The sequence below is a fragment of the Cupressus sempervirens genome, chromosome 2 (genome assembly GCF_028749045.1).
Source record: "Cupressus sempervirens isolate cs-2001-9-10 chromosome 2, ASM2874904v1, whole genome shotgun sequence".
Classification (NCBI taxonomy): Eukaryota; Viridiplantae; Streptophyta; class Pinopsida; order Cupressales; family Cupressaceae; genus Cupressus; species Cupressus sempervirens.
Genome location: NC_143119.1, coordinates 682,508,498 through 682,523,196, shown reverse-complemented (window position 1 = coordinate 682,523,196; position 14,699 = coordinate 682,508,498). Strand labels below are relative to the sequence as shown.

The 14,699-nt window shown below is 35.6% G+C and overlaps 1 protein-coding gene across 1 annotated transcript in view; it reads left to right on the top strand.

Annotated features, from left to right (window-relative positions):
- Positions 1 to 946: 946 nt before the first annotated feature.
- The window catches only part of LOC149575198 (ATP-dependent DNA helicase SRS2-like protein At4g25120), a 255,426-nt gene continuing 241,673 nt past the window's right edge, over positions 947 to 14,699 (top strand). Inside the window, exons 1-2 of the mRNA XM_089815031.1 lie at positions 947 to 1,084; positions 10,207 to 10,803. Coding sequence (XP_089671157.1) covers positions 10,571 to 10,803 — 233 coding nt within the window. The 5' untranslated portion in view covers positions 947 to 1,084; positions 10,207 to 10,570. The remainder of the gene's footprint in view (positions 1,085 to 10,206; positions 10,804 to 14,699) is intronic.

The following is a 14,699-nucleotide window of genomic DNA, read 5'->3' as shown; positions in this document are numbered from 1 at the left end:
AATATTCCTCCTTAGTAGGGCATCTTGACTCTAAAACATCCACCGGTTTTGAATCCAAATGCTTAAATCACAATCATTGCTTTTGAACATATAATTTTTTTTTGCACTATCATGCATTTGTAATTGCTCATGTTTTCCTTTTCCAAGCATTTGTAATTGGTTAAGTTTTATATTCTCCTTTGCCACACATTTGTAACTACCCATGTTTCATATTCTCTTCTGCCATACATTTTTTTTAAGGCACAAAAATGACTATTTTTTTTTTTTCAAAAGACTAAATGTTTACATTGAAGCTCCTTTCTAGGAAATGACTCGACTTAATAAAATGACCATTAATTTTTTTTGCACAAGACTGAATGTTTACAATGAAGTTTTCTTCCTCAATAGAATAACCTCTTGATATGATTAATGTATCTCTTTTGTAAAATAATAATTTCTTATAGATTGTTTCAAACTTCAAACTAATAACATGTGACAACTTCTTTAACTTTTAAATTTACATTAACATATTATTACTATAATTTTTAAAACTTTTTTTACTTCTTACAATTATTAATTTTTTATTATTAATTAATAATTTTTGTTCATCACACTTAATTTTCCAAACCTCCTTTCCCCAACCCTATAATAATGTATGCCAACAAAATAACATAGATCCAAAGCCTAAAGATTAGTGAACTCATAATTTGCCCACCACAATCATTGTAAGGTCTAAACTTCGAGTTTCTAATATTTTTTTAAAGACATTTACGATAAAACTCATAATGGGTTAATCAATATGAGCTTTTTTTATTGAGTTGTAATTACTTTTTAAAGATAATTTAATTTGGTTCGAAATTTAAAGAAAAAAGAAAATCATTTAAGAGGCCCACCAGATAAATGTAGAGCGTTTGAAGAAGATCATTTGAGAAAGACTACTTAATAACTTGTAACAGAAGATAAAACATTTGCTTGTCGTTATTTTGAAAAAATTCAAAGAAAGCGTGCTGGATACGAGCGCGGGATATATTTGAATACAGAAGAAAGCCCAGGAATGTAGATTCTTCTTCTTCAGTCTCAACCTTGTCTTCATTCATCAACATTGGTAAGTCGCTCTTCGACACCGTTTGTCCTGCAATAATACATCCGTTTTACTTCCTGGACTATCGCATATTCATTCAACATTGTTTTCATAGACCAAGAATTCACGCAATGCAAGAAAGTAGTTAGTCAATATGAATTGTCTGATATCATTTAGTTCAGAGAGTTACACGCAAGATATGCAACCCAAGCGAATTCCTTCTCATGTCAATACAATGCCCAAGTTTTTGGAATGATTTATCATGCTACACCAAGTACTTCGGGCTTATAAATATTGCTGCGTTATTCACTGCAAAGGCCAGTGCAAATTTCTTTGCGGGGCTGATGCCTGGGCCTATTCTATTGGAAGAACAATCCAGACATTCTGGATTGGGCTGGTAGCGCACTGGCAGGGCATCCCGCTAATGTGATATCAAATTTTCAAGTCCCGTATGGGCCATAGGAAATAACATAATTATGCCTTTATGAGTAGAGCCCACGACATTTTGAAGCACAGGCGTATGGCTTGATCCATTTTGTCCCTTTCTTCAAATTGACCTACGGGAATAACATAGGGAATCACAATTGCAAGGTCAATATTTAGAGGTTCACACAATTATGCATTATAGATATCTGAAGCAAATAAACATTCAAACAATAAATTCAAAAACTGTGGGTATGCATATATTTGGGCATCAGAGGCTGTGTTTTGGAAGCGAACCAATTAAGGCCGTACGACTGACCGTTGACTAGAAACTTGCAGTTTCTCATTGGACGCCAGAGCAGATCAGTCTATCACTTCAAAAATAATAAAACTATGTGCACTTTACACTGCCTTTTATAAGTTCATATGTCAATGATATTGTATTCAGTATTTATGAGTTGAAATCTATGTTCCACAGAGTTTCTGGGACGGGGATGTCAGTCAGGGTTAGGCCCAAGTGTGACTGTCTACTCCCCTTTCCTTTTGTTTTGAATATTAAACTATTTTCCTTAAAGCAATGTACATTTAAATAGGGTATATTCATAATTTCTATGGGAACCTCTCCGAGTTTTAACTCTGAAAACTCAATTTGACATTTCATCAAATGGTTAGCATTAAATTTTGATTTCTGATAGTATTTGTGTTGCTTTGTTTGTATCTGAATGGTTTTACAATTCCAGACATATACCAATGCATGAAATTCAAATTACAAAGCAAATTATAATGCAACGATTTACTTACTAATCTTGTTTCAATTATTTCTATGACAGTTGATACGCAGCTACATTTATTCAATTGGAAAACTTTGGAACCTGGAGTTGATTTGTATGCAATCACAGACTTCCAAATATGGAATTGTAGCCCTTGAAGATAATTATAAAATATCGCCACAGCATGTAAAACCCAAATGGAGACACTTTTTAGTAAAAACGTACACCACATACACAAATGCTGCACCTGGAATATAAATTGCACCTTTCAGGGGACTGCCGTTTCTTCCTTACTAACCTGCGGCTATCTTCACTATGAACGCTGGACTCCAAGAATGCAGATCAAATTCCAGCCTCTGTGATTAAGTGATCACCATTGTAAAATAACTCCAAAACAGGACCTTTTATTAATTGCAAACTGTAATATGCCTGATGTCCCTCAATTTCTAGCAGTGGCAGCTTTCAATTCCAAATGAAGCCTTTCATATAGTTGCTATCTGCATTAAATTAACACTCCTTGACTTGCAAACTGTATCTGAAATGAAACTTGGAGTCTTCTTCACAATTTGATTACCAAATTAAACACATTCATAATTTTTGAATGCGATTATCACCAATACAATTCAGTGGCTGAGATCAACTGATTCAAAGTGCATAATACTTAGAAGAATTCCCAATTCTCAATTCTTCTAGTTCCAATTGCTCAAACCCTAGGTACAACTCAAACACCAATTTCACAAAATCAAAATGTACAATAGATTGAATCCATTGTTATGTGGGGACGCGTCCCTAGCCTAAAACCTCCCATCCCTGACCAGAAACGTTTCTGGGACTTGGGGATGGCTAGGGGATATCCTCACCCATCCCCTTTTTGTGAAAATTCACAGGAATTGTCCTGGAAACTCGGGGACTTCAGATTTTTTTCCGGGATGCCTTGGAAGTTGCCCAAAATGGATGGGCATTCCTGATGAGATAGGCAACGCCAACAATTAATTTTTTTTCTTTAATAAAACTCTTCCTTTTTAAATTTGAATGTGGGTCCCTCCCAAGTTCATCTTGACATGCTTATTATTATTTGGTAGTTAATTCCTGCTATTTGGGGTCCTCTAATTAGTATTTGACAACATTACTTTAAGAAACGTGAAATTAGGAATGTTGTTACAATGTTACATTCATGCTACACGCTATGAATAATATAGCAAACTCTTTGCAAGATGTTGGGAAAGTCTGACATATTGTGGCAATACATCTGTGCTGGGTTGGATTTGGGCTGATTTGGGTCTTTTTAGGGTGAATATTGGAAGTTGCATCAAGGTACCATCTTACTGTAACAGACCTGTATCATGATCAAAACTGTATAGCAGACATTTTATATTAAAATCAGTCCACTTACAATGAGTTGGAGCTGTAGTTTCATAATTAAATGATAGTAGTGTTTTCAATTTGGAAGGTGGGTTATTGTTCTTGTTGCTATTCACAATGAATTCTGAATTATATTATTGGGTGTCTTATTATTTTAATATTACGTGCACATTGACAATAGTTCCAAATTATTAATGCATATTGAACATTGAGTTTGACTATTGAAATGGTGTATGTTAAGGTTCAATGATTTTTAAATAACAAGCTTTATACATGTTTCAATGATGTTTAAATAACAAGCTTTATAGATGTTTATATATGTGACTTTCCTTATATATTTTATATTTTCCCTATTATATAGCCATTATCCTCCCATAAACTTGGGGTAACACTCAGTTCTTCCTTTGAAGTTATCTATAAATCTCCAAATACAAGTTGAGCTTGAAGGTTGAAGGTTGAAGCTTACACCTTGTATAACTTATAATACGAGCTTTTGTTGCAAGTTTGGAATATAATATTTTATTATATTTCCTTCTATTCCGTGTTAACCCAAATCGACTTGTAGCTTGAAGCTCACACTTCACATAGATTTAAACTCCATATGCATTTCAAATTTTGAATTATAATAAATTATTATTAATTTCCTCCAAACCTTTAGTATCACAAATTAATTTCAGTAACTAAACATCAATGCACATATCACACTTTATAATAAGCTTTAATTTAACTATTAATTAGTTACAACTTGATTAATAATTATTAAACAAGTAAAAAACTTATTAAATCCTTCATATGATCAACTTTGAATGAATGATTTTAATAACGTCCATGAGGCCAAAGCAGCCTAAGGGACCACCTAGAAAAGCACACCACCCGAGAGGATGGGAGGATCCCAAGTTTTATGAAACTGCTTCTTTAGGTCCATTCTTCTACAATGAATGTTGATCATTAAATTTGCTGTCCTGTCCAACTGTGTTTCCTCAAATATAGAATCCAAATTGCTGATTGCTAGGATAGCGCTGTAGCTGGAGCGGATGTTAGCGTACGCTGGGCATTTCATGATACATATCACACTTTATAATAAGCTTTAAGTTAACTATTAATTAGTTACAACTTGATTAATAATTATTAAACAAATAAAAAACTTATTAAATCCTTCATATGATCAACTTTGAATGAATGATTTTAATAATGTCCATGAGGCCAAAGCAGCCTAAGGGACCACCTAGAAAAACACACCACCCGAGAGGACCGAAGGACCCCAAGTTTTATGAAACTGCTTCTTTAGGTCCATTCTTCTACAATGAATGTTGATCATTAAATTTGCTGTCCTGTCCAACTGTGTTTCCTCAAATATAGAATCCAAATTGCTGATTGCTAGGATATCGCTGTAGCTAGAGTGGATGTTAGTGTACGCTGGGCATTTCATGATAAAATGTCGTTCTTTCTCCATCACTCCCATGTTGCAAAATAAACATATTCTCTCCTCCTATTCTTCCTTTGGTAGTGTCCACCTACCCGTTTCACACCTCAAGTGATGGGAACCCATTCTAAGTTGAGCTATGAGCATTTTTGCTTTCCAATTGATGTTTGCTCCTATGTATGTTTTCTCCATGTGCTCCCTCTTTAGATTAGAATCTTGATATATCTTGCCAAGGCTAGACATTTGAGTGCCTTGCCAAGAATAACAAGTCAACATAATTGATTTACTATAAATAGTCAAAGTTGCATGGACACACATATGGTTACGGTATTGGGTATGGATATTAAGACACTCAATATGGATATGGCCAGATGTGACATGAAGAAAAACACATACACATATATTTAACACAATTTTCTAAATTATTAGAGGAGATTTTCATTACTTCAAAAACAATATAGGCACAAATGCTAAATAAATAGTTATAATTTTATTTAAAACTTTACAATATACAAAAATAGTAGCGTTGCACTAAAAGATGACCCATTAAAATGGGGCATTGAAATAGAAAAACATTTCCTTTGTCTTTCTCATTTGGTACTAAGAAGTTTTTTAAAATTAAATTCGGGAAGATTCACCTCAAATCTTAGAAAATATTGTCGTTTGCCAAATTTGCTATAAATTCGTTGAAATTCCGCTCGGGTTGGGCTGACATTTAACACATTTGCCATAGATTCCCCCAAAATCAACTAGGGTTCAAAATATTGAATCTGCAGGGAATTTCGCAGGCAACAAACAAATTTGATAAGACTTCAAATCGACTACGAATTCCAGGGAATCGAATGTCGAATTTGAGGTTTTTGGAGTGAATTTGACAACTTAGAATTTAAAGAATAATTAGATATAATAAAGAGTTAATTAATATGTTACAAGATATTCAAATAATTTATTATATGAGAAATTTCCAATTCTTATAGTGCCAGTGTAGAGATAGTGCACATTTCTATATAAATGGCTTTGTGCCAGTGAAGGGTTGAGATTGTGTCTATATGATTGACTAAGGTGGAATCTTATAGTTCTAGTACAGGAAGTGAGATCCTTGTATAAATGGCTATTATGCCAGTGCGAGAGATGAGTAACCTTGTATGCATGGCTAGATGAGAAATGGATAATATTGTGTCAGTCCATTAGATTGACACCATGGAGATTAAGGGAATCTCTATCATGGGGTATGTGAGGTGTTAAGGTCTCCATCTGATTACCATGACTAGGATTAATAGACAATCTCCATGTGCTAGAATGTTTAGATGATGTCAACATATGCATATGTGATTGGGTTTGGATAAAGGATGTCCCGTTCAAGAAGAATCTTGAAGGTTACGCTTCAGGGAAGATGGTGGAATAACTAAGGGTTATGAGACCCGATCTGGAGACGCCTTTGAGGTTGGGGTTTAAGATAGAGGGTAGAATAGTATAGTTAGATTTATTATTGTTCAAGTTCAAATGTTTATTTTGTAGGTATTACTTGTCCCAAACTAACCCTAATAGTAGGGACATTACACATTTGCATACAAGCATCTTGCGGCATCAATGTTGGCAATTTCCCTACTCTAATTTTGAAATGCAGTTTCTAGTGGTCCCTTTCTTTTGTGTGGAAGGGGTGCTTCATTTTGAGAATCAGGGGCAATTGAGGTAGCATAGAAGGTGTGATCTTCTATCACAACATCTGGGGTGGATTTCATTCCTTTGCTTTTTTTAAAGTTTTATTACCATCAATGGTGTTTTGCCTAAGGTTATCTCTCTTCTGCTCCCACGTGCTCTTGAATATATTTTATCACTAATAAACTTGGCACAAGTGCATTTTTTTCTAGGACATTTCTTGACTCCTCTTCTAGGGTATCCACACAAATGGTCCACCATACGATAATATGAACCATTTTTTTCTAACATCATAACCCTGACGTTTCCAACGAAAACCACCACCTCTTGGAAGAGGATGTACAATATCACATACTTCCACAAATGAGAATCAAATTGGAGTTCTATTCTTTGTTGGGTATTGATATTGCTTATTGAGCAAGATGTAGATCCCATTGAAGTTCCTTTTCCTATGGCAAGAAATTGTATACATATTGAGAATACAATTTAAGGGAAAACAATGGCTAGATCTTATTGGCAACAAAAGATAATTAAAAAAATAAAGAGCTTAAACAAAACAAAAGGAAAATGAAACAAGGACTTGCTTCTTGCTGCCAATATAAGCTTCCAAAGATGTAGGAATGAGACACAAACACTTCAAGATTGCTCACAAACCAATCTTCCAACTAGTCCTTGCACAAATAAGCTCTTGCTTAACCAACTATTTGCTCTTGCTCAAGGCAAAATAACCTATTTGCACACAATAAATAGGTGATTGAAGCCAGCATAAGCCATTTTCATTCACTTTTTAGGGGTTAGGAACTCAAAAAATTATAAAATATGCCCAAAACAACAACTTAAACACCGTCCACGGGGCCTAGTTTGATGCAGTTCTCTGCAAATTTGATCTATTTTTAACCAATTTGCCTGGGTTCGTCTTTACTTGGGACCAATTTAAATTGATTGCCTCAAATAGAACCTTGGTCATGTTTTTTACGAATTGGACACGAACCAGGTATTGGTTCAAACCTAGACCTGGTTCCAAGGCCATACCAACAAACTAGGGTAACTAAGGAAATTTGAGTTAAAGAATCTTGAATCTATAGACACATTATTTATGCCTTTCTTATATTAAATTTTAAACTCAAAACCTTGTACCATGCTTATGCACTTTGCTTGCTACCTACTCATCTTTGAATGTAGTAAAAAATGGTATAAAAATTTGTTGGTTTGTCCCAATTGAGTTCTTCAAGCAAATATTGCTTGAGTTTTGCTAGAGATTTACATAGATGGTAATATGTATTGACCACGATAGATTATAATTTCTTGTTATTGATCAATTGTTTGCTTTCAAATGTGACCAAATTCAATGCTTCATTAGGTTAGCCCCTACAAAGGGTTTTTGAAACATAATGAATTTGGTCTCAACCTCCATTCTCTTTAAGTATGATTCTTGTCTGTGCATGGAGTGAGTAGAGATGTGCTAAAAGCCAAGGGCACATCCTTGGTGCACTACAGTGGCTTAGTGATAGTCTTGAATGCAACAACCAATAATAATCTTACGGCTCGTTTGGTTGCTGGCATAGGAATTGGAAATTTAGAATTGTGAATGGGAATGGGAATGGGGGTTGAGAATGAGAATGGAAAATTACAATTCCAAACCTGTTTGGTTCACTTAGAATTTGATTTAAAATATGTAATCTCATGTTTGATTGTACTGGAATTAGAACATGGAATAGGAGATCTATAGCTCTAATACTTAGCCAATCTGAAGATGAGCACCTGGGGACTCTCGGGAAGGCTTGGGACTCTCGTCTCCCCATCTTATGCCTGACTGGAAGGATTAGGTGAGCCCGACAGCCGGTTCTTCTTCTCTGCCAAGGTTGGTGTTTGTATTGCAATAAAAGGAGATCAACCAAGTGTGGCAAGTCAAGTATTTGATGAGGTGGACATAATTAAAATGCAGTATTTCGGGGAGGAGTTTTGTATGGAACGGAGAGAGATACAAGTTGGCTTTTAGATGATACCTTTCTTGCGGAATTTGCCAGGAACCCACCACTGCAAATTGTATTCGTGATTGGCGCTTGTGACTGCCAGCGATATGACCTCCCTGTATAGCTGTGACTTCGCCATCTCTGCCTATTTAAACTCCCCCCTCCTCTACTTGTTTTCACACAGCCCTTCCACACTGCATTATACATTAAATGTTTCTACCACTGCTAATAAATCCCACTACAAATGGCTGTATTATGTTCTGGAAAGATTGTCATATCCTTGGTGTTCATATGTATGGTGGCATTGTCCACAATGTACGCTGCAGCTTGGCTCCTAGTTTCCCAGTGGAGGAAGCACGGTGTGCAAGAACAACAGTAACTGACAACACTGTTTGTGAGCCTCACTACAATTTATCCCATAACCTGCCTAAGCAGGGATCCGAAAGGATTATACAATTTGGAAAAATGAGATTGGGAATAGGAATAACTATTCCAATAACAGGTTTTTTTTGGAATGGACATAGGCTCATTGTAGGGGCAAAATGGGAATATGTATTCCTATTCCCTATTCTGATTTGGCGCACGAAACAGACAATGCAAAACATATTCCTAATTTCCTATTCCTATTCCAGCAACCAAATGGGCCCTTAATGATTATATTAACTGTTGTATGTCAAACCCTTAGCCTGAATTACTGCCGGAATGAGATTTAGAAGAGTAGAACAAGGCCCAAGAAATCTTTTTGTTGTGAACTCTGTGTACTCTGGTAGGACTAAGTCTGCCAAACATTACTTTTGATTCTGTCAGTGGCTTTGGGGATAAACCATCCATGTCCATCTTTGCTATATGCATGTTCTGTAAGTCTGATCAGGAGATATCCATTGCTGTCCTGTATAAGAAAAACTAACATTATGCTTTTAAATGACATGTTTATTTTATCTGTGAAGATTCAGCTTGACCTATTACTGTTCCTACTTAAGCATGGATGGCTATGATTAGTGTGACTAGTATGGCAGACAAAGAGTGTTAAAAACATGACTAAAATTTTCAGAATCATTTCTGCTTTGTTATATTCAAGATATATGAAAACAGGTACAATAGAATATTGTTTTGTCAATGTCTTGATGCTTCCTATGTGGCTTGCTGCCAATTGTGCAGGTACTAAGATTTCTATAAGATCTTCTACAGTTTTAAATATGTAAATAGTTTGACTTTCCTAGGATCGATACATAGCATTTCTGAGTGTGATATTAAAATTGAAATATCACAAATAGTAAGGCAGGCATGAGGCAAACAAATGTTTATGCTTGTTAATGGTATGAATATTTTATACATGGAGGTTCAGTTTGATCAGTCACTTTCTATACGAAAGACTGGAGAGCCAAAAGTGGTTTACTGTGAAATGAATATAATGTATAATTCATGATTTATTCATTCATTTTGTGTTAGAATCAAAACTTATGACTGCAGGAATGCTAATGTACCTATCTTACAGTATCTAGATAATTTCTGTGTTTCTTCTTGTCTATTTTGCAGTTGCGCAACTTTCTATATTATCTTCTAAAGGCTCAGATGTGTACAATGATTAGGCTTGGTTGGGATGGATGCAGAACATGTCTGAAAACATTTCAAATTTGAATATCTTCATACAGGAAGGAGTCATCATCCTTTATAACAAAAACTGTGGTGGGGGAAGATGTTTGATTTATTGCACAGTACTAAAGTTGTTCGTATATAATTTATGATAAAGAGGTCATCTTGTCCAACAAAGGAGGTTTGGAACTCAGTATACAATAAACAGTAAGTTACAGCTGCTGAAGATTCCGTCTTGGTCATTCCAAATTCTAATCATCGTCTCCAGTTTTATGTGGTACATTTCAAGAGGGAAGTGGGTGTTAGTATGGCTCCAGGCAGTTTGTCCTCATTAGCAAATTCATCAGATAAGCAGATAAATGATCAGGAGAGGGCTCGTATAACAGCGAATTTCAGGGCTGCAAAAGCTCTTCTTGAACGTAAGCGACCTCCTCAACCTTTTACTAACCTTGCATATTATCAGACTCCTCATAAAAAGCTTAGCGCAAATCCTACCTTGGAAACAACACATGGATGTTCAACCAGTTCATCCAACTTCAGGTACTGTTTGCTATCAATCAAGGACTCAGACATTAATTTTTTATTTTATTTTTCTTTTATTGTTCAAATAATTCTTCTTTGCTTGTGGAGCTTATCCTGATCACTGCTCATAAATTTGTATTTTGACATCAATCTCAGTATCGGCATTAAAGCAGGTTTTATCTGATTTGTGTCTGATATTTCTTTTTTTCCTTTAATGAATTAAATGATCATTATCATAAAATACAAATTCTGTGTGCTTTATTTGATTATTCTCTCTGATTGAATCTACTTAAATTTTGGCTGTGCTTCATCTATGTTTCATTGTTTATATCTTCTAATCTTTCTGATACTTTCTACAAATTAGTGGTAAACTTGCATTCAGTTATTTATTCACTTCATTGTTCAATTGATATTTTGGGTGTAAATTTATAATGGGGATGAGAGCAATGCCAGAGATGCACAAATTAATTAATGGCTAAGTTAGGATTGTATATAAGTTAATATTTAACCAGTTTAAAAGACATGTTGTGTTCGTTATGTTAGAGTTGCGATGTTTGGTTCACATTGGTTGTCTCATTAAAAAGGTCAGTGGCTTCATTGTGAGTTTAGTAGCTATCTGGTTCAACTGTAACAAATAAATTATACTGTCTTCATTTGATGATGTTGAATCCAATGCTGGTTGGCAAGAACTGTTGACAGTTATTCTCAATAAGAGAGTGGTTAAGAAGGTTAAAAGTTAAAACATAATGCAAAGCAACTAGTTCTAACACATGGATGGGTGCAAGAGGATTTTGATTCCTTGCAGTACCTGCAAAGGTAACCCAGGTCAGGTTGAAGTCATCATATGTGACTACAAACTCCAATCTCTGTTATCATTATGGTACCTAGTGGGTCTTGGGATGTGGTGTAATAATGTGGCATAAGCCCTGGAGATTTGGCAAGTGTTATGATTAGAAAGAGAAAGCATTTGACTAATTTGGGATTGGTAGTTGAGACAGATTCATAAATTCTTATCTAATGCCACCACCTAAAATTAAAACTTAGATTAAAATTATTTAGAAATTGTAATGTTCCGAAGGCGAACTTGGTCTGAAGGCGATTATGACCCGAATGCAATATCAACCCGAAGGGGATCTCTGTTTGGTGGCAATCTTCACCCGAAGTGAATCTCTATCTGGAGGCAATCCCAATCCAAAGGTGACCTCAATTCGAAGGGGAACTTGATTCGAAGGGAGTCTTGGTTCGAAGGGGAACTTACTTTGAAGGGAAACTCGGTCCAAAGGGAATTTTGACCCGAAGGGGAACTCAATCCAAAGGGGAACTTGGTCCGAAAGCAATCTTGACCTGAAGGGGAACTCGATCCAAAGGGGAACTTGGTTTGAAGGGAATCTCAACTCGAAGGGGATGTCGACTTTGAAGGCATGATTTCCCGAAGGGGATCTCGACCCGAAGGCAATGACTTCCCGAAGGGGATCTCGGCCCAAAGGCAATTGCTCTGTAATGTTCCGTTCTTGGTGTCACTTCTAGGAAGGTAAGTTGGCCGTATAGTAGTCTGTTGTGTATAATAGGGAGGCCATACGAGATTGTGGGAGAAGACAATGCAGAATGAGAAAGGGACTGCACGATTTGTGGTGGAGCAAAGGCCCTACGGTGAGGGCTGAAGGTCACTAGAAGGGCTGTACGGTTGTGATTGATTGGTTGTACGGTGGTGGGAAAGAGGCAGTACGGTGGGGGGCTGAGGGTGTGCGGTGGATGCAAAGGATGTAGCCGTACGGTTTCAAGGCTGGAATGGCGATCATACGGTAGATAAGAGTTGTCTATACGATGAGTGTAGAAAGTGGAATTGTACGATTCACATGCTTGAGGGAGTTTGCCAATGATGAAAGATATGTGATGAAATTCGGTGATGCCAACACGTAATGAATTGTATATGATATATTGAACACAAACAACTTGGTACATGAGAGAGAGAGAGAGAGAGAGAGAGAGAGAGAGAGAGAGAGAGAGATTGCGTATATATGCAATTAATCCCCAAATAGTAATTATATTTGCAAACAAAGATGGTGCGCTGATTTGCCAGATTCAAGCAAGTAATATAGAGATGGAATAGGGTGAGGGTTGAATCCCACCGAAACTAGAATAGCCAAATAGGGAAGATCTTTCACTTCCGAAATGACGAACAATATTGAACTCCAACAAGAATTCACAGTACAAAGGAATAATCCAAATCGTATGCCAACTACTATCTGCACGTTGTGCTTAAATACCCTTCGGAGGAACTCTCGAGGGTTTACAAAGATAGCCGACGGCATCACCTATGAAAACAATTAAAATAAAAATGGGTTTGAGATATACTAAATAAATCGAAACCACAAATACAAATATTATTAACTTGAGCCCCATATTAATTAATTAATTAAATTAAATCATAATATTAAAATTTGGGAACATGACAGAAATATCAATAATTTATAAGGCAGTTAAAAGAGATGTAGTTGTGAGCAGCCACTACGGGACAAAGGAGATTAAAACTGCTGATAATTGAGGAATTTGTAAGAGGATATGAATAAAGATAAATTCTAGTCAACCATAACAGCAAACACAAAAGACAGTGCAGTCTTTTTTCCAAAGTGCTCGAAGACAAATGTTTAAGGGCTGCCACTAGAAGAAAAAAGTTAAAGGCAGCCCCTAGAGCATAATACATAAATGACAGCTGCTTGGATTGAATTGTACTAGAAACACTCGGTTTGAGCAATATCTCAGATTCTCAGCAGGCCCAAAATTTATAAAAACTTGAGGAAAAACCCGTCAATAACTAGAACATTTGAAAATACATATATTTAAAATTTTTATTAGAAAACATATATCTATACTAAATTTGCAGAGCATGCTGAATTTGTAAAACATATTATTGATTTCCATCATATATATTTCAACATTTCAGTTTAATATATATCGTAGACCAAAAACAAGTTCAAACTCTAAATACATATGAACTTACTGCATTTTTTGGTTTCAATGAAAACTGTAAATCATAAACTTCATCTACAACTGAAGCTCAAAAGAGTTTGTTACTGCTGTAGTAGATGATACAGTTGCAATATACTCAATAGGGGCCTTAGCATGTGCCTCATCCATAGAGATAGGATTTAGCTGTGTGTTTAAGAAACTTGCCTCTGACAGTTGACTACTTCTGCTTCCATTCAACTGCCTCCCTTTCCAATTCAGGTAAGTTATCATCGGTTAACAATGGATCCACACCAACATCATCAAGTTCACCAATCCAATCTGAATATGGATAATGTGATCAAGATTAAGTACTTCATTTGAACCCTGCCATTGCACCTTTTTTTCATGCAACTGAAGGTTGTATAGCACAAAAACAAGGTTATTCAAATGCTTTAGAGTCAATCTATGCTTCTTTGTGCGAATGGCTTCAAAAACACTTCTCTTGCTCACAACTAGAAACACTACAAGTTTGAGACTTAGTTATTAGTTCAGGTATGGGTGCATGCAGGGGAATCTGAACCCGTTATATTGGTATGACAATTTTTTTCCTTGGGTACGAGTACGAGTATATATATAAATAATTTATAAGAGCCATGATACTTGTAATTGCCAATAAATAGAAAATTTAAATAACTTATATTATATATTAGAATAGATTAAAAACTGGATACATCAGGTTCATATTGAACTGTTCATCATAAACTACCTGAGCAACAACCACTTAAGCACTGTCATATCAAAACTAAGCATGATTTACAGGGTGTTCAGCCCATATGTATCACATAACAGCTATTCAAAACAGTATCAGAGATATTCAGATAAACCAGAACTAGAGAAAAGTTGTTCCAATAAAACAAGCTGATCAAAATTGCCTAATATCAAACTATGAAAAACTAAGAATTAAC